Source organism: Tigriopus californicus, chromosome 12, assembly GCF_007210705.1.
Source record: "Tigriopus californicus strain San Diego chromosome 12, Tcal_SD_v2.1, whole genome shotgun sequence".
Classification (NCBI taxonomy): domain Eukaryota; kingdom Metazoa; phylum Arthropoda; class Copepoda; order Harpacticoida; family Harpacticidae; genus Tigriopus; species Tigriopus californicus.
This window is the reverse complement of record NC_081451.1, coordinates 3,849,394-3,875,333: the sequence shown is the minus strand read 5'-3', so window position 1 is coordinate 3,875,333 and position 25,940 is coordinate 3,849,394. Positions and strand designations below refer to the sequence as shown.

The 25,940-nt window shown below is 40.6% G+C and overlaps 3 protein-coding genes across 4 annotated transcripts in view; 2 read left to right on the top strand and 1 right to left on the bottom strand.

The window, feature by feature from the left end:
- LOC131892341 (uncharacterized) overlaps window positions 1-3,546 on the bottom strand; it is a gene marked incomplete in the record, with an annotated part of 5,294 nt that extends 1,748 nt beyond the window's left edge. Inside the window, 5 exon segments of the mRNA XM_059242151.1 lie at window positions 50-1,622; window positions 1,703-1,959; window positions 2,046-2,178; window positions 2,942-3,024; window positions 3,092-3,546. Coding sequence (XP_059098134.1) covers window positions 50-1,622; window positions 1,703-1,959; window positions 2,046-2,178; window positions 2,942-3,024; window positions 3,092-3,260 — 2,215 coding nt within the window.
- A 1,974-nt stretch (window positions 3,547-5,520) lies between these two features.
- Window positions 5,521-12,703, top strand: LOC131892339 (homeobox protein aristaless-like). 2 transcript variants are annotated; one of them, XM_059242149.1, is made up of 6 exons: window positions 5,521-5,645; window positions 8,185-8,279; window positions 8,934-9,127; window positions 11,327-11,478; window positions 11,542-11,793; window positions 11,894-12,703. In XM_059242149.1, exons 2-6 carry the CDS (start codon window positions 8,192-8,194, stop codon window positions 12,510-12,512), a joined length of 1,305 nt encoding a protein of 434 aa, XP_059098132.1. In that variant the 5' UTR covers window positions 5,521-5,645; window positions 8,185-8,191; the 3' UTR covers window positions 12,513-12,703. The 2 variants fall into 2 exon arrangements, with proteins under 2 accessions (XP_059098132.1, XP_059098133.1); XM_059242150.1 differs by lacking the exon at window positions 5,521-5,645 and adding an exon at window positions 7,672-8,119.
- Window positions 12,704-15,104: 2,401 nt separating this feature from the next.
- LOC131891461 (uncharacterized) lies at window positions 15,105-17,691 on the top strand. Its single transcript, XM_059241049.1, has 7 exons — window positions 15,105-15,508; window positions 15,570-15,773; window positions 15,861-16,020; window positions 16,146-16,332; window positions 16,404-16,629; window positions 16,693-16,827; window positions 17,469-17,691. The coding sequence occupies exons 1-7, from the start codon at window positions 15,427-15,429 to the stop codon at window positions 17,585-17,587; spliced, it is 1,113 nt and encodes a 370-aa protein (XP_059097032.1). The 5' UTR covers window positions 15,105-15,426; the 3' UTR covers window positions 17,588-17,691.
- The last annotated feature ends 8,249 nt before the right edge of the window (window positions 17,692-25,940 follow it).

Below are 25,940 nucleotides of genomic sequence, written 5' to 3'. Positions count from 1 at the left end.
ATGAAGTCCAAGCTCGAGATCTTCCGCTCTTTGGTGGTGCCCGGCTGACCTTGGTTGATTTCCTTGAGGTTGGCGAGCAAGGCAATGTCGTTTTGGTTCTCCATGGCCATGAGCTGCTGGATCGGGACAAGGTAAATGGTCTCGGAGACAGTCTCGGTTACCAAATTCACGGATTCATCTTCAAATGCGTCATCCAGAATGTCTGGGAATGCAATAGGTGCCTTGACGGGCTTCTCAATTCGCTTTGCGACCCTTTCACCAATGATTTGAATTGGGATCCCTGCCACGTCTTCTTCACCTTCAGGGGTGTCGCCTTCCTCTTCTTCATGCACAAAGCCCATGTTGCCCATTGGCTTTGAATGTGTGACATTGGCCTTTGCCTTTGCTTTGTTTGGAGCCTTTGACCTCTTCTGCGTCTTGAGAGTCACGGCTTCCACCTTGATTGCTTGGACTTCAAGCTTGAAGACGAACTCAAGTCTCTGGGGGTGTGGAAGCTTGTGTTCGGTAATGAGCACCGGGTACATTCGAGTTGCTTGAACCTTTTTGACAGCCTTGTCTGAGCTCTGATCTTTGCCAAAGAACCTCCGTTTGTATCTGTAGTTGAATGGGTCTTCTGCTGCCCGCTTGTTGAACCTGTCTGGCATTCGGATTTGTGCCAGGTCCAACGACATTGAGGCGTAAAACCCGGGCTTTGAGTCATGATTTGCGGCTCCTGAACTTCCATAGGGAGATCCTGAAGTCCCTGAGGTCCCCGTACAGGTGTCCTGCTTTCCGACACCATTCTGCCCCCCTGTATGGGCATTAGATTGATTCCCTGAGCCATTAGGCCGCCTGATCTCTCCTTTTCCCTCGTCATCCTCATCATCTTCATCGTCTGAGTCTGTTTTAGGTCCAAATCCCGCAAACATGGATTCCTTGAGGGCAGTGAAGCACAGGGGGGCCAAGTCATGGAAGACCCCAATTTCTGTAGCAATGGTGAACTGAAGGTGAACAAAACTCAGGTAACTTTGTCCTCCCTTGAAGAGCTGCTCTGGAGAAGGCACTGGTTTGTTGTCCCTGTCTTGGAACCACTCAAGGAGAAGGTCTGGATTGCGGATGGAAATGATTGGATTGAGCACGGCCACTTTGAGGAACTCCAACACAAAGCCCTTCTTGATGAGGCACACCGCATCATAGTCGTCGCCAGGGAGACCGACCTCCTCTGGTCTGAGTCCAAAACATCGGAGGTGCTTCACTAGTTCCTCATGATAGAAAGCCACCGAGTAGTCCAAGAATGAGTCCACTTGAGAGTTCTTATCCGGCAAGTTCTTCATAAACCCGTACAGGGTCCACACCAGATCACTAGACAAGATGTCAAAGCACACGCCCTGCCAATCAATCAAGCGGGCCGAATATTGCTCCTCCTCGGACCAGGTGTCTTTCTTGAACAAGAAGTTGTCCATCTTGCTATCACCATGAATAAGGATCTGGAGATTTCTCAAGGCCTCATCCTTATAAATGGCCTTGAACACCTTAAACAAATGTTTCTCAAACTTGGCTAGCATCATCAGTTGATGCTTGAGGTCTGGATGGATTTGAAACAAGTACAAGATGTACGCCATGAGTCGTTGCTCAAACAGTCTCTGTGAAAGAAGAGATATTTTTTTTGTTAGCGAATTTCACCAACACCCCCCCCCACGATCCCGTTCCATTTCACATCTACCTTGATGAGCTTCATCTTTGGCAACTCTTTTTCCACAATCAAAGGGTAGTTCAGTAAGAAGTTACCCCTACCCCCAATGTGATGTTGCAGGGCTACCGCCGCCGAATGGAATTGCGCCAGGCACCGCATGGTTGATCTCATGTATGCCACCCCGCACACTTTGGACTCCAAGGGTTTGAAGTTCCGCCCGCGCAGATCCTCGATTACGCACATGTTTCGACCCTTCTCGAAATTCTCGTCAAATGCACAAAAGTAGGCTGGAATAAAGGTTCAAAATTTATCGATTAAGACCGTTAAACGAATAAAACTGAACCTTCAAAAGAAAAAAAAAGAATTGTTTCACCTTTTGGAACTGGAAGTTTGAAGTCGATCCCGCCATAGTTCTCGTTGATGAATCCTTGCATCAAAGGGAACATTTTACTGTACATAAATGCTTCCACCGAGTCCATCGTGGCCGTAGACGGCGACTTTGGGATCTGTAAACATAGCATACAAGGTCAGTATGAAAATCGATGCGTTTCCCTCGAGTCTCAGTCAATCCTTGCTTGCATCACGCGAAAGTTCAATTTCAAGGTAGACCTTGAGGATAGGAGTAAATACGAAGGAGCTCTATTTCCGTAGGTTACGTATGTCAAATTTCTTGGACGAACGCCAAAGCCACAACGATGAACTAAGGTCTTTTGCCAAACGTCAAATATTAGTTTTTTGGGGCGTGATTTTGAATTACATGTGGACATTCACTTTGCACCGTCAGCAATTATTAGGCCAGTGCACGGTCGCCACTCCACATATATTCCGGCTCATGGGTTTGGAAATTGTCCCACAACCATAATGTTCTTATGTTCTTTTTGCAAAACATTTACAAAGCATGACAAATGACTTCTTGTAGAATCAATCCCCAATCTTCCTGAAAACAACGACGTTGTAGTACAGTACATGATTGGTTCAATTCTGTTTTGTCATCATTTAGTCAAATTTCTCGCAGAGTTCGTTCTGAAACTCCAAAACCAAAAGACACTATTGTCACTTGGAAGTATTTCATTTTGCGATTAAATTCCCACAACAAGTAGTACACAAGGTCTGCTAGAGAGCCAAGCCAAACACAACATGTAAGCTTTGCTGAACTACATTCACTCCATCAATCCCATGATATGAGTGAACCTATCCCTACCCATTTCCTTTCCAGTTGTCATGAAAGCAACCCAAAATGGAGCTTAAAGCTTTTTGTTAATGATTTACCTTGACAAACCAGGACTCCACATGAAAGCCTTTATCGCCCAATTTGTACGACACCTGGACCAAATACGAATTGCTCAGCATCCCTGTGGAAGTAAACCCAATCCTTTACCCAGCCTCATCACAAATGATCTCAAACCGTATCGCACCCACCAGGATTAGGATTCTCCTTGGCTATCACATCCAGGACCCGGAGAACGCCGGGCGTTTTCAGAAACAGTGAGTCGTACTTCATTTTGTAGTCCACCATGATCCGCTCCGCCCAATCCTTGGTGAAGTCTTTGGGATTTCGAGGCGCCACCAAGCCATCGGTTCGACCCATCTTGCTGCTTGGTTGGCAATTGTTGTTGTTGCTGTTTTGTGGAGATCGAATGGCGAATCACCGACACCAACTCATGTTCTGATTTACACTTGATTACACACGCCACTAACTTTGAGCTCTGAGCTTCGAGGTTCTTGTCCCTGAAAGTTCGGGGCGTCGAATGTGAGTGGCCCAACTAAGACATTCCTCGGGTTTGTTACGAGAGGTAGTATTACTAGGAACAGTGATGTCATCGTTCTGACTGACGTCGAGGCCTGATTGTGGATCGGGTGCCAAGAATTCCTGTGACCCTAAGGCCGACGCAACGCTGGGACAGGGATTCATTCTTGAAAACAAAAGTCACATCATATTCATGTTTTGGGTTCATCTCACGTAACACGTGACCTTTGCTTTGATGAAGATTTGCAATGGAAACGACTGAGTTCATCTTTTGAATTGATAGCGGATGTAGTATTGGCATTACATTTGCACTTTTTTGTGTGCGTTCCTGAATATAAGATTCAGGATGAGGGAATATGTGAAAAACATGAATCTCATTTTGAAATGAAAATTTGAGTTTGTACATTAGCAAGACAAAACTGTCTTTATAGGGGATGTCAAGTAAAGGAAATTCAAGGAAAAATGGGGTCCGGCACCCTGATTTTGGGCATTTTGGGGAGAGAGAACTAAGACAAACATTACAGTCAAGTTGCACCATTCGCCCATTGAATTTTCAATAATCAAGTGATTTTGAGCGAGTTGTGTTACAAAACCCTACCAAATGAGCATGTTTGGTGTTAACCAGTAAACGCACTATCAAATTGGCGCAATACCACAATGCTAATTGCCTAGACAAGCATGTAACATGAAAAAATGTCAAAATCCAATGCATGCAAAGTGCGGTTTGGGTGGGCATGTTGTCTTTGATTTTACTCCATGGAACAACGTCAGTTGTCCATGAACGCGTTTACTTGACTAGCCCTATTGAGGAGATCTACCCAAATGTATTTTTCTTAGTAATCTGTTTAAAGACATGAGCAATTCAAGGTAATTGTTCTAATCGTGAAGGTTTTTAAAAGAAGCTAAAGACAAGACAATCAATTCAAGGAAATAGTACTCAAATTTGCATTTCCGTTTGACCACAATACCTGGAAAAACTAGAGCCCTAAAGATAAAGCACGGAGTGTGCTCGAGCGACAAAAGCCTTGTCGTTATTTTTTTTTTTGTTAATCTTAACACATCTACAAAGGTTGGGATTGCACAATATGAAAAGATGGTGCAAAACGTATCTGATAATGTACCTTTTCAACAAAAGCATTCTTGAGCTTTGTCCCAACAGAGGTTTTAGGGACGATTCTAGTGACAGTAGAGACTTATTGTGCATTTTGAGACCACCTTCAAGCCTTCGAGAATCCAGGTTAGTTGAGGCAATCAAGTCCATCTCCGTGGTTACTCAGGGATATTAGATATTATCGAAAGGCTCGAACATTCGAAATGAATTTGTATGCTTTGATTCAGTTAGTATCTTTTAACTTAGACCTGGAAAAGTCATGATCAAAATTCCTAATCAACCTTTTATTCAAGGATCAGCCAAATCTGCCAATTCCAATTTGTTGGCGAATCATACATAACATGAATATAAAGCTAAATAAGAATCAAAAGATTTCATCTTAAAGTACCTATTTATCAACTTGATTGAAGAGCTAAATCACAAAGGAGGTCTTTTCTCCGTCCTGTTTCTTCTTCTCTACTTTATACTTTATATTTTTTCTCTCATCAGCCACTACCCTTGTACATGGAAAAATGTCCTGGATGATCCCTAACAATAAACAATAAATAGATAAACATGCAGTTTACTCGAGCTCTCCTGTTTTGATCCTCTGCTGAAAGGAAACTCCCGTTTGGCACACATATTCACCATTTGACCCCCACTAAAGAAACCAGGCAATTCAGTAGACCCACTTCACGATCTTGATCCCGTCAATCAACACGTTCAAGCTTCTGCAGTGGACCCTGAAGCGGCAATTGGCGGCGGCCATTCTCCCTCTTCTCGTTCTCCCTTTCTTGCCGCCACAAATCCTTGTTTAATCCCTCCTCAGCAGCCCGATTGGTGACTGGTGACGCTGCGGTCCGTGCTTCCAAAGGGAGAGAGGGTCTCGCGGAACGGAAAACGGCACTGAACGAGAGCGTTGTTCTCTCGAGAGTGGCGGGAAAGTTCCCGGGAGAGAAAGGACCCTGGAAAGGCGTCGACATGGTCCCAAGATGAAATGCTCTTGGAACTAGTGTCTGCTCCGTGTTCCATTGGTAACGTTGTGTGGATCTCTGCTCTTCTCTCTCTCTCTCTTGCTCTCTGTCTCGCCGTTCTCCTGGTTCTATTTTAGGAATGTCAGTGTGGTGAAAACGAGGGTAAGACACTTTCGCTTTGAGCTAAAGTTTTAAAATCGGATTAGGACATCACTCATTTTGGGACTAATTTGAGCAGAAATTGATTGGCTACCCTGAGCAAAGGGGGGGGAGAGCTAAAAGTTAGTCAGTAAACCGATTAGCAGTCCCTTTGGCGCATTTTTTGAAGGTCTCGCCTGGCTTTGATGGGTTCAATTGATTTCTTTCACCCCAAAGCCGATAGAACAGACGACTTCTTAACATGCTGAGCTGTACTGAAGACTTCGCTCTTTTCTACTAGTTATTCAGTACATAATTTTACCAGAATCATTCAATTGACATCAGGGTTCAGTCTTGATTGAGAAAATAACCTTTCGTCAATTGGGGATCGCAATATTTGAACACTTTCATCAGTAAATCGTTGTATTAGCGCACCTCTTTCATTTTAACTTTCCGGTGGCGAACAATAAGCAAATCTCTTTGATTACTACAATAATATTTTTTTCTGACAAACATGCATGAAACCACCCAAATATTCTGTTCATCTAGAAGCCAGTATCAACTCACAGACGAAACCAAATGACCGGCTCAGTACCCACCAACAACCAAAAAAAAATGTTATATTGATCAGTATCAATGATACATCTTGTTCATAGGTCTTTAGAACTTTATTTAAAGTTCAATAAATCTACACACCAGTGTAACGTAGACATAAGGGTCTTGCAAATTTGCTGCCCTCTGATTGAAATTCATGGTAAGCAATCTTTGGCAACATCGAATAAGTCCGATTCCACCCTCAAACTATGAAAGCCCCCCCACCCCCACCCCCGAAAAAAATACAGGTTGACACAAATCACCATGATCCTGCATCCAACTAAGATGGGACTATTAAAATGGAGAGCAAATTTATTTACACATACATAGACTAAACCTTTCGGTCGGGTGCTTCTTGCTCAATGACAGAGGGAATCAAAGTGGCCTCTCGACCTTAAAAAACTCGAGACTAAGTGGAAAACTTTCCTCCTCCTCTTTTCCATCTCTCTTCATTCAATGTGGGTGGAATGACACGAAAACCTTTGAACTCGGGGCACAAGTCCTCATCTGAAGCCGGTCTTACACGCTTTCTCTACGTGAAGCTGGATCACAGACATGAAGTGAGGAAACAGTGGAGGTTATGAACAGGAACTCATAATCATGATTGTAAAAGAACGCTAGACCCTTATCCGGTTAGATGGCGCCACCTGCATTCTTTAAGCAAAACAACTCACTGGAATCCCTGGGTCAGTTTCAAGTGCTATTCATTCTTTATGCGTTCATCGCGCCGAAGGCGGTGTCTATTTTGACGCTTTAGCCCAGTTTTTGACCTCGTTTAATGACTAACCAGGGACAGTATGATGCTCCAAAACTTCATAAGATCAAAGCAAAATTCAAAATTATAGGAACACTTGTTACCCCACCTCAGCATCCTACATATGGCATTACATATAGGTAGATTATCGTTTTGATAGATGTATCTATTATTGGGATGTCATCTTCAAAAAAATATTTTAAGTTTATAATATTTGGAGTGTCATGCTCAAAACACATTTTGCTCTTCCTGAGAAGTGGCCAGGATTGAAGTCAAAGTATCTTGACCAGCACATTTCAATTTGTCTTTTAGGGGATATTTCCAGCGATGTTCGTCCTTTCTTGCAATTACAAAAGTTTTCCAACTCATACTTACGAGTAGATTGAGAGAAACTGAATTAGCTGCCTTGATCAATCTGACTTAGTTTCTCTAAAGATCATTTCGAAGGGTAATGATTGTTTCCAAAGTCTGTAGTTGCTCGCAATTTTTGCGTTAAAAAACAAGTTTGGAGGTTTATTTAGCAACGTCTCATCAAACATCAGGCCCATCGTAATCAAAAGGTCAACTTTATGTGGAAATGAAAAACATTCCGACGTCTCTCTATTTTGGCATTGGCGTGAAACGGTCGGGACGCTTTAAGTCTGTGATCATCTAGCAGTAGCAGTTCTTGTTGGCTAAAAGTGGTGTTGTAGTATACCTTCCCAAAGAGCTCTGGAAGGGGCTAACCTAATTTTTGCCAAGCCAGAAAATTTTCTCCATAAACTCAATTTGGCCCTCAAAGATCTTTTAGATCTTTTTGATGTTTCGGCGCTGATTTCTTGTGTACTCTGAGCGCAGATTTCATCGCAGTTGGTGCTCTCGACTCCATGAAAATCCTTCTATTCACAATTACATACGTAGACAGTATAGTGTATGTATATATATATAGAGAGAGAGAGCAAGGAGATGCTGATTGTGAATGGATCTCGATTCTATTCCCTCATGGAATCAGTTGCCAATACACTCACATATTCGTTTTGATGACCTAATGGGGCTGATATGCAAGTCAATCAAGCACATCGAAGAGCTTTTCGTTTCATCTCGAAACTTCAAAACATGTCTTCATGAGTCTTTCAACCATTTCAAACATGTCTTGAGCAACATGAATCAGGTTGATCAATTGATTCGCATTCTACATGTTTTCTTCTTTTTTAATAATGCATTTATTCTTTTCAGAACAATCATGTTTTACTACCACAACCCCTTGACGTTTGCCGGTGGCGCCACACGGTTGCCGTCCTTGGAACTACCATTTAGTCCTACCCAACCTTGTAAGTGCAACATCTACACAATAGCCATAATCTAACCTTTATTTGAACAATGCTATTTCGATCTAGATATGGAATCTAAAATCGAAGTTCAAAATAATTGATCATTAAATGACCATTTCAATGTGGGGCATTTTTAGGCCATTGAGTGATAATTTACCAGATGCCGACCAAAATTACTTGCAAGATTCGACAACATTTTTGCATGAATATCTTATCCAAATTGGTCGCTTTTCTTGGTGCTCTCATATCGTCAATCACGTTGTAATACGACCAAGTGATGTAGGTTACTAAGTGACTACCGTGGTGTCAATGGATAAGGTTTCAAGATCAGTTGAGGACTATAATGACGAAAGAAAACGAAGTGTGTAAAGGTCTCAAAAATCGAGAGATACCATCAACGTCCGTGCCAATTCCAAGTCTTCCAATAATTATATTAGATTCAACCAGGAGATTACAGGGCACAAATTTTAGGGTCGAACATCTTTTGCAAAGTCCGATTTTAAAAGGTGAAATTTTTCCCAGGTTTAGGTAAGAATGAGTGAACTGCAAAATGATCATTATGTGTAAGGGAAATATACTATCAAATGAAGTTGATGCTTATAAGGAACTAGAAGATTAGGGCTTTCGGTATGCATTAATTGGCCTCGTTTACAGACCCGGCCATGACCTACCATACGGACATTCATGATGACGCGTTTTTGCGACGGAAGCAACGCCGGAATCGAACCACTTTCACCCTTCAGCAATTAGAGGAGCTGGAAAAGGCCTTCGCGGCCACGCATTACCCCGATGTTTTCACTCGAGAGGACCTGGCCATGAAGATCGGCCTCACTGAAGCCCGAGTCCAGGTAGGGAACAATATGCACAATGTGCCCGGTCATTTCATTACCATCCATGATTAACAAGATGCTTTGGGAGGATCAGTTGATAGCGTTGCGAAAGTGTCGCCATTATGGCTTAATTGAGTTACAGTTCATCGTGGATGTCCTCGCCTCATTCACGTTCGCCTCCTTGATTAGATTAATTCACCATTTCCAACCTAGATGTGGTGTCCTCTAAAGCAGGGTTCCTTCACAAGACTCTATTCATTACATATTCAATTTGAAAAATACCCATGGCAACCCTGAACTTGTCCACTGGGACCTGGATCCATTCAGGAATGTATCAAGTGTCATGATGATCCATTTACGCAAATGATTCAATTATACGTTGAGCTATACACAAGTAGCCACAACGCTCTAAACTTGAATATCCTTCGAAAAAGGTCTGTCTCCCTCCTAATCTTGCCTTCGTTCGCCAATCGAGTCAAATCGTCTCTCACGACAGTTATGAAGATATTTGAGAAAGCCCTGTGTTTGCTGTCCCTCAAAATAATCGGCAGGGCTTTCCCTTCAAATCAGAGCTCCTCCAATGAGCTCCAATCACCGTCAATGTTCCGCTCTTTGCTCTCGCATCGCCATTGCCATTGTCAACTCGGTCGGTGCCTTCCGAGCGATCCCAACTCATGAAAGCCCTGCTGCCTTCAAATGCCAGGCAGCACCCGCTGCTACCACACCACCCTTGCTGAAATAAGCTTTGAATCTGAGAGAGGCGCTTTCAACAAGCCAATAGGGAAATTGATTGACTGAGTTCATATCATTGCTATGGGAAAAAGCTGAGAGTTGTAAAGGACAAACTATGAGAGGTGAATATTTTTAACAGGTTAACTTAGTTGGTTAGGACTATAATAAAACTTGTTATGTCAAATATGTAAGAATTGAGTTAAAGCGTAGAATGAAGAATATATAAATAAGGAAATGAAATTTAGGTAATGAAACAGCAACGCAACCTTTTTTTAGTTTGAACCAGTATTTCTATAGCCACCAAGATCGCTTAAAAGAATCATTATCCGTTAGATTGATTTGTCTCTAGATTTGGATTCACCCATAATCATCGAAAGTGTTAATCCTGGGAAATAAAAAAAACACTTTTTACGTCTCAAATGTCATTTGTCTAATTGACTTATTCTTCAAAGTATCTATTATGCTTTCAGTCCGAGATGACGTGCAAAACAATGACAATGGAACAAAAACAGGGACTCATATCCCGATTAAAGGAAAAGAAACATAAATAATTATATAAAGATAATAACCATGTAATTAGTAGTATGCTACTGTTCGTTGTATACCATGCATGCACTTACGTACTTCTAAAGGCGTCTTAGAAACATGATCTCTTGGTCCCATGAAATGTTTTGCTTTCTGCACCTTTCCACGACTACTTCTTCTCGCCAATATACGTGAGCTTATAAATGTCATTTTCATTCGATAAGTGGGTGCGCGGACCAATGAAGAAAAATGACCGGCGCACCCTCGTAGTTGATATTGCCATTGAAATCGATTCATCTTCATAAATCCATTACAATATCGAAAAGAGCTCACGAAACTCTCATTATACATACACAACTACGATCTACTTCTCACTCGATCATGGCAAGATTACTATTTTTTTTTTACGGAAGCATTGTTTATAAGGATGCCATCTATACCATTGTTCTCTGGGGAACTAAAGAGACAGTTGGTGTCGTTAACGACAAATTGGCTAATTCTCTGTCGCAACATTTGTTCAAGGGTGTTAATCCCTCAATCGCATGAATATCTAATCACCTCTCTTGAGTCTTGAGGAGGGTGTGCAAAGCTGGTTTGGCATCGGGCGTGTCTCGGAGGCCCACAGTGTGTGTCCTGAGGAGGCTTAGCAATGACTATATTCATCCATAATGAATGATTTGGCGTCGTGAAGAGAGCTTGGGAAATCAAATTAGGACTCAATCAATTGGGTTTGGCACACTGAACGACCCTTGTACACACAGCACATTCATCCATTCATTCTCGATTGATCTAATGGGGAAGGTATATATATGTATATATATAGAGAGAGAGAGACCTATACACACACACGCACACATTCACACTCAAGGAACATCTGCTGGCCCTCATTGACATGGATGACCCAATCAAACTCACGTTTTGAGCAGCTTGATACGTTTCATTTGCTACATTTCGTTTCAGGTTTGGTTCCAAAACCGGCGTGCCAAATGGCGGAAAACGGAGAGGCTGAAGGAGAAACAGAAGAACAAGAGGGTGGGCGAGGACGGAAACTCGTTGGAAGGGGAGGGCAACTTCTCTGGGGATGAGGAGGGAGGCAAAATCGATGTGGAAGGGTGAGTGTTGGGTCTAGCAGGGATCAAGGAGAATCATAATTGAAGCTCATTGGAAACTTTCAGAACGGCCGAGAGCCCGATGGGCGACATCCCAGGCCATCACCATGCCACAAGTCTGGGGAAGGAAAAGGGATCCCTTGCGTCAAGCTTGTTCTCTATGGCAGCGTTGATGCGACCCAATGTACCTTCGTCATCTATGCTGTCCTCGATTTCGTCAGGCTTGCCGTTGCCCAATAGTTTGACGGATGTAGGCTCGTCAGGTTCGGGCTTGAGTGCCAGCAACATTTTGGCAAACCTGAGCTCCAGCTCTTTCAGGTACTCCTACTTAAATCTCTTAAGCACGTTGGTGCAAATGAAACAAACTAATACAAATATTTTTTTCTCTCTCTCTCTGTGGTTCTCTTCAATGTTTCAGACCTAGCTTGGACTTCCCAAGGTTCCATGGGCATTTGGGAACCAGTGTGTCCAGTGCTGCAGCCGCAGCTACCCTCTTCCCGTATTTGATGACCACTAGCCCATCAACGGGCCTAGGTTCAATTTCCTGTGCAACGGCAGACTCCTTGTCATCCAGAGGCAATGGTTCACCTTCGCGTCATTTGCCCCATTGTTGGTTTCAAAATGTGAAGGGCCTGTCCGGAATGCCATGTCCGTGTTGTCCGGCATCCCTATCCAATCCAAGCTCTCCTTCCAAGGATAAAATGGGCTCCCCACCCGTCTCCCAAAACGGACTCCCCACTCCGGACAATCTCTTTCCCATGGACCCCTTACCCCCTGGGCAAATCATGAACGGGCTGGGCAACCCTGGGTTAGCGGGCTCGGACAGTGCTGCCAATTTGAGTGCATCGTCCGACCTATTTTCATCAAGTGTTGCTGAGTTGAGAAGAAAGGCCCAGGAGCATTCGGCAGCTCTGTTTCATCTGGCTCAGAGCGTGCACCAGAAACAACAAGATGCCAAAGACCACGATTCCCCAGAGGCCGCCGAGGTTAAACCCAAGCTGTCGCCCCAGCCTCAGAACCCTAGTCCCAAGCACTGAGCAGCAGTTCCTACACGAGACAACTAACCATATTCCGCATTATACATAGATTTACACTACCATTGTCCTAGCTTAAACAACAACATAAATGGTGTTTGTCTTTCTTTCACTATTCACGCCTGTGATCATAACTTGCTATCTTTATTCATTCATTCCGAAGTAAATTGTTATCATTGCGAATAAACCTGAGTTCCGCCAAAACATCGTCCTAATGACTCCTCAATGATAATCGCAATAAGGTTCCCTTTTGTCCACGAGGGATCGCATTTGTCATGGTTGAGTCTATTTGTGCAGCATCACTCTCCCTCCAACCGAGATTCCCCGTCAAGCGATGGTTTGGCTCGGCGCGTGTCTATCTGTCTCGTATTGAGATGTACCACGTGCCGCCCAGTAACAACTCTCAAGTGGCTTTGGCTCACAGAGTCAAAAGTAGACAAGAGAGTCAAGATTGCTCTCACACTCGAAGAGAATAACATGGAACACACTAAAAGAGGAGGACGGGATCAGTTCCCGATAGAATCGGAAAAACAGGGGGGGACATGCGAGCTGGCCCATGAGCGAGATTCTTCTATCCACAGATGGGAAAGGATGACTTTTACATCGAGCGCTCCTCCTTTTCACTGGGTTATGATACAATTTGAGCATTGATGTCAAGTTTTCTCTAAAACAAGGCCTCTTTGAAATTGGCATTATGAACTGACTCGGTCTGGCACAAAAATATGCAATTTGAATCGGAAGTGGGATGGGGTTCGAAAATGACGACTCTGAAATGCTTTATATAAAAAGGTAAACAAAGCAAATAAGGGAGGAATAGATGGGTTGAATCACCTCATTACGGCAACCAATTTCAAAAAACTGATTTCAAAAGACATTTGCACTCAACAAGCAACCTCATGCTCCAACAATTGATTTACCCAATCACATTGAATGTCCATTAGATAGCTGATCCCCTTCTCTGTTTTTGTTCAAGTTATAGAGCTGTTGTTTTTGTTGGCGTTGTTGTTGTTGTTGTTGAGCCCAGTAATGGCGGCAAAAAGCATGTTTCACTCTTTCTCCGTCGTCTGAGCTCTCTCACGAAAGGCACGTGTCGGATGCTTGCTCTTGATTGTCCCATTTAACCGGCGGAACAAAAGGCGCTCATTGGTACAGAAAAAAAACAAGTCAGGGTGCCCAATACACTGCATTCTACTGTAGGCGGCAGATTGGCATTACCAAATCAGAGTTGCTGCCTCGTGATGACACGCACCCACTCACACCACTAAACTCGGGAGGATTGCTCTTGAATGGGATTAGAGAGGCAGAATGGCTTTTGTAGTTCAATGAGGCTGAAGTAAACTCAAGGGTCACTCGTATTTTGACAAGAGAGCACCCGTGTTCATGATTAATGGATTGTAATGCTACACTCGCTAGGGCTTACCACCCTCGCGTCCACTCTGGGTGGTCTTTAATGGGAGGACCATTTGATTTTTATCACCGCACGGTTTACCATGCGATACTTTAGAATCTTAGCTTTGAGACATTGATTTCCTCGAATCATCCGTTTTAAGGGTCCCTTCTATCCAAATATTTGAAGGGTTCTTCTTTGGATACAAATGGCCCCAATGAAGAGACATGTCCGTAAGTTGTAAATGTGCTCAATCTTGATCATGTTGATATCGAGAACATCTCCATTCCTTGTCTGTCCGATTGATTAATTCCATCATTGTTGACTTAATGCACGTAATGAGCTTTCTTTCTCTTTTCCAAATGGATTGTATCCGGCATGTCTGGGCCACACGACGCTAACATTTAGCCTCAAAAACACTGGGCAAATTGGGCGTAAATACTAATCACCATGTACTCACCTAATTTTCCCCAGCAGAATACGATTTCAAAATTTAAGAGTATAACCTTGGCCATTTTGAGGAGGACGTTGCGAGGCGAAAGTGCAAGAGACTCAAAAAAATTGCTCCTCCCTTTCAATCTTTAAATATTCCATGCAGTGGTTATGGGTATGAATCTCTGTTTCTATTTTCTCTCATTTGGATCTTGGCGCAGCGCGTTCCCATGGTCCCCCCAACATGTTTAGGGCGTTACTCAATTGTTTCATTACTTCAGGGTTGACGATTCATTTCGCATAAACATTCTTAAACAAAATGTTTTTTATAACCAAGAAAACTTGCGAGATTAGCTGGATAAACCAGCAGAGTATGCTACTCAATATTTGTAGAGAAACTGGGAAAACCCAGTTGATAGTGTTTTGGGCTATTTGACGGCCCTGGCGCGGTCTTGTTTTTCACTCCTTGCGGAAACGGAAATGAGCGACCCGCTTCGTTTCACTCTGGACATATGTACAACGATGAGCACGAGAAGCCCTGTTCCATTCCCAGGGACCAGGGTTGCCATCGAGCCTACTTGTAACTCCTTTTTGGCCGAAAGGTGACTAAACATGGACAATCAAGATCTGAGTGAACATTGTTTCGAATTAGAACTGATTTCGGCTTAGTCGAGCAGAAATTTTGCTTTGGGTTGGTGGAGGTTTCTTCTCGTGTCCAAAATGGCAACACTGGTCCTGAAAGTGCAGCAAAAGTTTTGCCCGCCCTAGATTAATGTCTTGACACAGCATCAGGAAGGTTCTTGTAGCTAATGAATTTTCCTTCGTCCATTATCACCATGAAAATATCCATTTACCCAAACTGCTGACGCCTACGCTCCAATGATAATAGAAGCGTCTAAAGCAATCACTCCAAGCTTAGTCCAGTTTAGTCCAACGATGAATCGCGCTTACCTGGTTAGAGCTCATTATCATGCTTGCCTTCTTTTATGAATTGCTTATCAATGCATCATCCTAATCTCGTTTATTGCTGCTGTGTCCTTATCGTTCTTCGTCAGTCAACGGTGTTTTGAGTCGGCACAAAAATGACTCCATGAAATCATGACTTTGGGAATTCAAGATGCGATCCGTTTCTGGACCCTAACGTGGCTTCTTCATCATATTGAAAGCGCCTCAGTAGATGGTAGGACTCGAAAAAGGTATCAAGCACAACCCTCTCTGTCCTTGACAGGATTCCATTTTAGTGGCCCAAGGCAGTCCCTATCCCAGTCCCAGGATCGTCATATTAGGTGGGACAGGCGTGGGAAAGTCCAGTCTCGCCAATGTTCTCCTAGGCCGAGATAAAGGCTATGAGGATCCACAACGACGGGGATGTTTCACGGCTGGATCCGGGATTGATCCAATCACAACCTCGACCTGTCCGGAAGTAGGAACGTGGTTGAGTTCAAGTATGATTTGCTATTAATCAAATAATTGATTGTTTTAACGTTGGCATATCGTGTGATGTAAATGTAAATGAATGTTGCATTTTCTAGATTGGCCTGTGACAGTGGTCGATACTCCTGGATTCGGGGATGATATCACGAATGAACGAAAAGTCATCGACGAACTGGTTGATGTTCTCAAGAATGATATTAGATTTGTTCATTCATTCGTTATTGCATTCAACGGAGAATCCCCACGAATGACTTCCAGGTAAGAAACGTCAAATTCTAGTAATATCTGATATAACGCTAAGTAAGCGATATCGCCATTCCCAAAACAGTTCACAAAAACAACCTAAGCGTGTATCGAAATGTTTCTCCAAATGTTTTTTCTAGTTTAAAAAGCATGATTCGATTGTTTGAAAAGATGTTCGGTACGGAATTCTGGAAAAACGTGATCTTGGAAGTGACCCGTTGGTCCTATGATGAGCGTTCCATGTCAAATCGAGAATCTCGTGAAGAGACCGAAGCAACTTGGACCAAGGAATGGAACAATAAGTTCCATTCGCTATTTGACATCCCAGTAAGGCTCATTCATCAAACCATAAATATTCCAAACATTATTCCAAAGTTATGACCTTTTTCATGTTCCAGGCCAATCTCGATCTTAATGCAGTTTTCATCGATTCGTTTTACGACCCAAAATCGTCGAGGGAACAACTGCAGTTTGGAACGTATACATCGACTCTTTGGAACTTCACGGTCAACGTGAAACCCTTTGAATGCAAAGACATCAAAATCGCACTCACAGAACTCATGGAGGCTCAAGAAGCGATAGCGAGCTTGAAGAATGAGCTGATTAAAGCCAAGGATGGATCAGGTACTCAAATCCAGGATTGATCATTGCGGGTGGAACAAGTTTCGAGTGTCAAATCTGTTTTAGATGATATGTGTGTCTTTTGGTCGGTGTGCTTCAATCCCGCTCAATTTGGTGGATTTGGAGGTGTCATGATGATCATGGGAGCTCTTCTTGGAGGAGGATCACTACTAACCTTTCAAAACCTTTGTTGTTCTTCAGGTAAGGTTAATAATTGCGTTCAGACAAATGTAAAGGAAGAACATACATTTCTGCCCTAAAAAATGAGCTATTTAACTCATGACAAAAATATTTATGATTCATCACTGTTTTGTAGAATTTAACATGTTTTTGGCACAGTAGACACTTTGGAGTTGCAACTGATGAATATTCTTTTTATTGTTACTTTTTGGTCAAATATTTTAAGATATGAAAAGAAGGTAAACGTTATTCTCCACCGATTAGTTGGCGGTGCTACTTTTTTAAATCTTAACCTGACCTAATCAAACCTAATCTAACCTTACCTGGCCTAACCTAACCTAACACGATATTAATAACCCTTAAAGTCTCTATCTAAACCTTTTAACATTTTGCCACAAATTTAAAAATGAGCACCGACAACTAATCGGTGGAGAATAACGTTTATCTGAAAAGAACTTGTGATCAAATATGCAAATGAAACGGCGCTTCGTGGAAAAACCCCCCAATTATTTGGCCCTCCTTGGGAAACAAAAACAAGCGCACAATCAAATATATCATGTTTTCTAAATCACCATAAAAAAAGCCCAAATATGATCAGGGTAGCGATGAGTGGTAAAGTGAAATGAAAGAACAAATTAAACACTGTTAATTCCAAATTTCAGAAAACCAGAGCTCCAAGATCCATATCGAAATTCAAAGCGATGATGATGATGATGATGCAAATGAACCTACCAATTTGGACGACTACGATGAGGATGACTTCAGAGTCGTATACAATTGAACATCCTCTAAAATCAACACTGAAACGACATCAAATATCAAGTGAACTATTTATCATTTACTATGTACACACGCAGTGGAACAATAAACGGAGATTAGAATCAAGTTTGGGACTGATGTGGAGTGAATGTTGCACTTCTGAAATGGAGGAGGTTCCACGGAAGGAATTGCCGCAGTCTCTTGTTCTTTTTTGGTGCTTGGAAGAAGCATATCCACTTTGTACTACTATACCCAACCAACACCATCTTGTAATTTGAAACTAACTCGATTAGAACACAATGGAATTAATTGTAAATTTGACGCTCAACGCGATTCCCAAGGGTCCCCGGATGAAAGCTGGATGGAACTTAAAGTGAGAAGAACACGCCTGCAAGAAAAAGCGGGAAGGAAAAAAAGCATACGGGCTCATTTTATTTCATTTTTTAGGACGGGACACCGGGTGTTGTGGAACTTTTAGCGATGAAGCTATGGTTTATCAAATGTTTTGAATTGGAGCAGTCCAGTTCAATAGGCTGATTTTAAATTGTTATATTGTTTGTATAAGAAGGAAGCTGTACGAATTGTTATCATTTGAATCCAACTAACTAAGGTACTCTTTAAAAGGAAAAAAATCATTTATATCGTACGTTGTATATTATGCACCTGTGACAGGAAATTCATGGCAATAATTTGATTGAGCTCTTTGTTTGGTTCTGCAGCTTATCAATTAATGCTTCAACTGGCGCCTTTTGTGAGTCGATTTTGATCCCCCCCTCTGCAAAAAACATAATCGTTAAGCTTTTGTGTTTTGGTCGAATTCAATTCCAATCAACCGATGTGTGATGTAGCCAAACCAGTGCTTTGAACCACCCTGTGAATGACTCCGATCTCTGGTTTATTGTGGGAAGTAATGTACTTTTTTGTGCCAAATCTGAAAAGAGTTACTAGTTCTCGGGCAGTCCAAATGGACCCCACAAAAGGTTTCTGGAGGGGATCCCATGAATCCCTTTCAGGAACATTATGTTTTATGGCCGTGGACTTGGAGAAGCCTATTCAATTGGGGCATCACATTAGATAAAGACGTCGACGAGATGAACAAGATAAAATGCTGCCCAAAAGTAACTAATGATATCATTCTGTTAGAGCTGTTTGTTCTGGGAACCCAACGAGCACTAGGAAAAAAGCCGATCCTCCTCCTTGACAAGAAAAAGATGGATTCCCTCAAACCAAGCGAAGGTGGAAGATCTCACTATAAGTAGCTTGTGCCGAACGTCTTCGGGTTTCTTTTTCTCATTAACGTATAGGAGCAATGTATTTTCAAAGACTTTAAATAATATCCAGCTAAATGTAAGGAATATTTTCTCTTGAGCAATCAATATTGCCAGAGTGTAATTCTTTTATGACGAATTTCCATGACTTTTGCAGTATCATGTGTATTGTTAATTAGCTGACAAGTTAGAAATAAAATATATTTTTGGAAAGCTTTTAAAGTAAGCAAAAAACACTAAAAGATTACCCCAATAAAACCTCTAGCCTTGTGCGCTTGTCCTACTTTGATGAAAATTTAGATAGCACAAAATGTGGTTATCATTCAATCGAAAATGATCTATATTTCAACCGTCAGAGTGCGTTTTTCATCCCTTAAATAAATAAATAAAAAGTTCCGCTTAACTTCAATGACCTTGTCTTTTGCGAACTTTTTCAACATTAACCATGAAACAACATTATTTATTCAATTATTTCATGAATCTGTAAACGGTTTTCTTTTTAACTTTGATACACAGGTAAGCCATAACTCTTTAAAAACCGCTATTCAGCGTAAATTAGGAAATATCTGAACATGAACATAAGGATCTTGTCAGAGAGCAACCATTTCCTAGTGGTAGTTTGGCTCTGATTCCCATCCTTTATTTTGGGACGATGGGTCTTTTGTGTGGACTAAGTGGTTTCGACAGATTCCAACTATTTTTCAGACCCGTGTGAGTGAATGGAGGAGAGCTAGTTGTTCTCTTTGATGCTCATGATGATGATGATGATGATGATGGCGAGGGAGGAGATGAAGGGAGGATGAGGGAACACGAGATAGTGATCCAAACCAACAACAACCACCACCACCACCAGAGAAAGAGAGTCTTCTTGGAAACCTCTCAAAACGCGATCGTCTAATTACTCTTGTTCCTCTATTTAAGCTCCACATTCACAAGTGATTTAGACACACTTATGTTGGTGTAATATGGTGTAATGGAGATAATGAAACATCGGCTTTGGGGTGTTGTAATATTTTGGTAATAAGCTTATAGCTTTGTGAAACAGTTCTATGCACACAAGGAGACGCTTATGGGTCTTAAATAAAAGATGAATTGAACTTCCCCTCCGATAGATTACTGATAATTCAAAATATGACAAGAATCATAATATTAATATAGTTTTATATATGTTTTGCTGAGAGGAGATAGACAAGAAGAAGAAGGGTTCCGAAACGCCCCAAATTTTAAAAATAACATGGTTCATGTCCAATTCATATTTGGCACAGTTCAATACAAGCATTTCTAATTGACATTTTACAAACTTTTTTAGAAGCGTAATTTCATATCTGATGTTAGATTCGAACAACCAGATTTGAATCCATTTCAAGATTGTTTGTCAATGGTTGGACTTGATTTATTACAAGAGACATGATCCACTCACAGCCTCTCTAGTTTCGGTTTAGGCATAAGACAGACCTCTGAAGTTTGCTCTCTAATTTGGGTCGTCGAGCGTTTTTTTGAATGAGGCTGTCTTGGGTGGAACTTTTGACGGGGAACCGCAAGATTATGATGAGCAACTCTAAAAGCAATTAGCTTTGGTTTGTCTCTCAGGGGCTTTACTAACGAAGTAACTTTTTGCCTCCCAACTAATAGGACCATGCATAAATAAATGTACACATAGAGAGCAGAGAAGAGAGGTAGACACACGTACTTTAAGCACCTCAGAATGCGAATCACCAAGCCACTACTTACTGCCTCTTCATCTAACTCGTTTTCCCCCAGTGAAGTTGGTAAAGAGAGTCTAATTAGGGAAATGGGGAGGGGAAATGCATTCAAGTTTTAATTTCGTTCAGCTCGCGCTCTCGACTTGGTAGGAGGAAAACCAGCCGTCGGAATTAGGTTTGGAAATGTGATCAAAAAGCCATAAGTGAGGCTTTCAATTTGTTAGAAGCTCTAATTTCACTGCATGTTGAAATCTCATCAACGAGGGGGTTCTTTACGCAACCTAAGAGCAGAGCTCTAGGTAGAGAAATGACACGCTGAAACTATTTACGTTTTACATAATATGCCCAGGGTCTTCCATTGGACTTGACTTTCGACCCATTTAGTTTTGAAAGTTAAAAAGCAACTTGCAAAATTAATGGAGCCAACGGACTATTGGCTTGTTGGACTAGTTTGAACAATAAACACACACACACACAATTGATGACCAGCTATTGTCCAAATCAAGCCTTTAATTATAGCGTCCTCTTGTGGATAGTACGAGGGTTTTAGGCTTCTCAAGATATTCCGAGGTCGATGTGAATTGACACGCTTTCTCAAAACGGGTTGGAAATTCAAGTTATTTGTTGATTTTAATTACGCCAAGTATACAGTATGTAACAAGAATTCTAGAACCTTGCTTCATAAACACTATCAAAAATGAATGTTAAAATATTTCACTTTTTTTTTATTGACTTGGTAACTCCTACTGGGAATTCCATGCCCAATAGTTATTCATTTGACGGTACTTTCTAAAAAGGTCTGATCAGGAATTTTGAGCAAAAAAATGTCCAAGTTTGACTTAAAGGATGCTACTGGATCATCCCTCTACTGTACATATTCCCTAAGAATATTTGAGGGGATCAAATCGAAGAATGAAGGAGCCCGAGAAAGATGGCAGGTGGACTGCATTGTTCTAACGAACCCGACTTCATGATGGCTGGAAGGTGTAATTTTGCACAGGGAAGACTCACGACACCTAAGGAAAGGTTTCTTACCTTGTTCTTGCTGCTCCTTAGACCGCTCGGCTTCACCGGTTCATAAATCATTATCCAATTGATTGTCCTTTAATTGACGTTACATAAACGATTTTTTTAAAGTTTGCTCAGCATAGAAACTGACATTCCTTGCTTTTGTAGAGTTCTTGTCCTAAGTACGAATACTATCTTGCTGCTTAAGCCAGTGTTAGTTCTTGATATCGAAACAAACAATCGCTCAGAACGTCCTCTTTGAATGATTGTTCATTTTTTTTCTTTTAGCATGAAATTGACAATACCGTCGGACTTTGCTACAAACTGGAACACGAATTTATCGTTGTAATTTTCTGGCCTATTTATGCTTCTAGTTTTTTTTCCAAGGCTTATTAATGTCCTTTTCAATAAAACGACAAGAATTAACATTTTTCTATTTTCTTGCAAAAGGTAAAAGTACCAAAAAATGTCACTTCAAACTTACAAAACATGTAAAATTGCTTTTCATTTTAGTTACGTGCCAAAAGGTATACTATTATATCATGTTCCTTAAATATTTGAACGATACATGGGACACCTCAATTTTCAAATTTGTCATTTTTTGCAATAAATGTTTTCTACGTACTACTGATGTTTTTATTCAACGTTAATGTAATTTTGTCAAAATCCATGATCAAGCTCGATTAAAATTGTGATTTACAAGTATGGCATCACAATTGCAAAATATTGACATTTAAACGTACTCTTAGTTATGTATTGACGTAAAATTTCATATACTTCTATTCAGCTAATGCTTTGTTATTACACCATAAAAGATCGAAAAGTGGTCTAATTATGTTTCCAGTTATTTCCAAGGCATCTTATTGTTTTTTTCAATAAAACGACAAGATGTGACATTTCCCGGGTTTTTTAGATTTCTTTTAAAGGTAAAAGTACCAAAAAATGTCACCAAAAACTTACAAAACATGTAAAGTTGCCTCTCGTTTTAGTTAAGTGCTAAAAGCTTCGCTATTCTATCATGTTCGAAAAAGTATTTGAACGATGCATGGGACAGCTCAATTTTCAAATTTGTCATTTTTTGCAATAAATAATTTCTACATACTAGAGATGTTTTTATTCAACGTGAATGTAATTTTGTCAAAACTCAAGATCAAGCTTGATAAAAGTTGCAATTCACCAGTATGGCATCACAATTGTGAAATATTGACGACGAGTAAGTTTTAAGTTATATTGCAAACTATTTTCGGGTTTTTCTACCTGTTTCAAAAAAGTGAAATATTTTCATTTATATCTTAGGCAAAGAAAAAGAATATCATATTCCTTGGCAATTGCTTTAAGATGTAACTGGAGCAATTTGTAGTCAAACTAATGCAAATGCAATCTTTGAAAGCAAGATATTTTATCGTTTACTCAATTATTTTTTATAAAATTGTAGTTGGAAGAGCAATTAAGGTTACTCCCCACATCTATTGATTACGTTTGTAAAGATATTATTTCTTTGTAGGTTAAAGTGGATTAATATAAAGCTGTTAATATCTAAGCTATAATACGATAAGATATTTTTCAAAAATTGTTACTGTTGTTTCAATAACAACGAAAATCGTTACTGGAAGTCTTAGCATTTGCACAAAAAGTTTATCAGTATTGTTGATGCCACTGTGTGCAAAAAGTATCAAATAAGCATAAAGAAAATGAAAATTCAACGGACAAATAGACCTAAGAATAACAATTGAATTAGCAAGATGAACAAAAATGACAGCCCATGATTTGGTAGAAATCTAACAGTTGCAAAAAGGCCAGTAAAACAAAAAAATCCCAAAAACCGTATGATATTCATAAAAAAATTGTGAAAAACAATGAATGCATGAACCATAAGACCATTCCAAGAATTTCAGTGTCTGCAACAATAAACAAATGAATTATGTTTACTAACTAATATCAACAGGAAACGAAGGTGGATCTCATCACTACTCTGCATGAAATTTTGTTTACGTTCTGCACTTCAGAAAGCTCTTTTTGAGTTAGCCACTACCGAATAAATGGCTAATTGGGCAGATACCTCTTCATTGAATTGTAATGCGTTTAATTTCTTTAAACTAATTTTATCAAAATCTTCAGTATGATTAGTGACCAAGGTCAAATAATGTCCGGAAAAGAGATTGCGTTCATGGCAAGTCACGAGTAATATAAGAATCTACCATGCCTTTTCCCCCATTTTGTTTGAGCTGTCTGACGTTGCAATTAAGGGCCCCTACATGTGTTGTCTACAATTTCTTGTCCAAGGTTGGGACAATGTGAATTGGCATATTTGTATTGTGTAATTGGATATCTAGAACATTTCTATTCGTTCCTTTGATCAAAACTGGACCTGAATGTAAAGTTATGATGAATAAAGATTCCTAAAAAATACTCTTGAACACCTCAGAATCAATGAGTTTGTCTTTTTTGTTTCATTTACCTGAATTTGTTCAAATTTTGGGCATTCTTCGGATAAGAATGGCGAATGAAAATCGAAAGTAAAGGTAAAGAAAACCACTTTAGAAAATGGTACCAAACATATAAACCTCTTTAACTGACCAAAATTCTAGTTCCTAGATTTCTACATCCCTAACTACCATTGACTGAATGAGGCTAAAGTGGCCGTGAGAATATTGCCACTGTATATTCCAGTGCTTTGATTATATCAGGTGGGCTTTGGTCTTCTTGACGGTGCCTTCGTATGAAGATCCATGTCGCAGTAAACACAAATAATCAAAAAGATAAAAAAGTAATGGCTCTATCCGTAAGCTGAATATATCTCTTACACATCGTCGTTCTTTATTGTCAAATCGCCAAGTGCAAGGTTTAGACAAGATAATGACCTGCTCAGAAATTGAAGCTGAGATTGATCACTCATGCATTGAGAAATGAAATTACAAAGGAGGAGAAAATTTCGAACCGTCTACTCATTATATCCCGAATTAACAATTAATGTAACCAAAAGATCTAGCCAAATTAATCCACCACTTGGCCTAATTTGGCCCAAAATCTGCCTTAGGAAGCTCTGGAGAGGAGATAGTCAAATTCAGATAACAATGACTTCTTAAAAATTAAAATTTTCGGACTCCTCCCTGTCAACCACATAAGTTTTGAACGAGTTAATCTTGTACAAAACCACCCTACAATTAATTGATAAGTAACAACGATTGTTTGGCTTAACTCCATCAAGACATTTTTGAAACGGACTTTAGTTGCTGGTAAACGTTATTCTCCACCGATTAGTTGGCGGTACTACTTTTTTAAATCTTAACCTGACCTAATAAAACCTAAATTAACCCTACCTAACCTAACCCAACCTAACCTAACACGATATTAAAAACCTTAAAAGTCTCTATCTAAACCTTATAACATTTTGCCACAAATTTAGAAATGAGCACCGCCAACTAATCGGTGGAGAATAACGTTTATCTTAGTTGCTCCCTACAAGCAGCAGCCAAATTTGGCGGGGAGCCCGTTCCCAGTCCATTTTTCGAGAAATCCGCTGATTGATCAACCATGACTTCATCCAACACCCTTCAAGAAAAAGTTTCCTGTTTTCTAAAAAGAGTCCATTAAAGACTTCATTGAAGTTATCCATATAACCAATTTTCACATTGCCATGCTTGAGTCATCGGTCTGTCCAATGCCTCAAGCAACGAAGAAGACATCCCATCAAGAAGTAATAGTCACACTTCATCATTTGTATTCCTGATTTCAAGGACGCTCTTGAAGAACACCCAGCTAAGAAAGAAGACCTGTGCGAAAGATCAAGCAGATGATAATCGCGTATCCCCTAGAAGAGGATGCCGACAATGCAATGGCAATCAATCATCCTGACCCAACGGTTGGGCTGCAAAATGGGGAATGAAAAATGAAAAGCTCAGCTGGAGGTCGAAAGCGGAGAAAATAGTGTTATCTCGAACGGACAGACCGAGGATAACAGAGTTCTTGGCTAACCGGCCAAACCAGCACAGAAATGATAAAAAACTATAAAAAGTATACATTCGCGGATATAAATGATAGTTTGAAGATTGCATATCATAACAATTATTCAAAAAAAAAATCAGATCAGTTCTTTCTCGGGCTCCTTCAGGTTCAATTTGCTGCCTTCAAATACCCGTAGGGCATATGTAGGCATTGATCTGGTGGCAAGATTTTTTTTAGTCAAAAACTTGAATGAGTTTTTGACTAAAATTCCCGATCAACCTTATATTCAAGGGTTAGCCAGATCAGCCAACTCTAATTCATTGGTCGATCAAATAAAATACGTAGACAATGTAGGGACTATGGCCAACTTACTTGGAGATCAGTTCTCTAGTGTGTTTTCAACTCCACTGAGTTTAGGAGCAACAGTCCATTGCTCTATTGATGAGTTTGT

Excerpts from the sequence above, each read along its gene's own strand:
- LOC131892339 (XM_059242149.1), top strand. The coding sequence starts at position 8,192 with ATGTTTTACTACCACAACCCCTTGACGTTTGCCGGTGGCGCCACACGG. Across the intron at positions 8,280-8,933 it reads ATTTAGTCCTACCCAACCTT|ACCCGGCCATGACCTACCAT; the intron begins GTAAGTGCAACA and ends CCTCGTTTACAG. Across the intron at positions 11,794-11,893 it reads CTGAGCTCCAGCTCTTTCAG|ACCTAGCTTGGACTTCCCAA; the intron begins GTACTCCTACTT and ends TCAATGTTTCAG.
- LOC131891461 (XM_059241049.1), top strand. The coding sequence starts at position 15,427 with ATGACTTTGGGAATTCAAGATGCGATCCGTTTCTGGACCCTAACGTGG. Across the intron at positions 15,774-15,860 it reads AGGAACGTGGTTGAGTTCAA|ATTGGCCTGTGACAGTGGTC; the intron begins GTATGATTTGCT and ends TGCATTTTCTAG. Across the intron at positions 16,630-16,692 it reads TAAAGCCAAGGATGGATCAG|ATGATATGTGTGTCTTTTGG; the intron begins GTACTCAAATCC and ends AATCTGTTTTAG.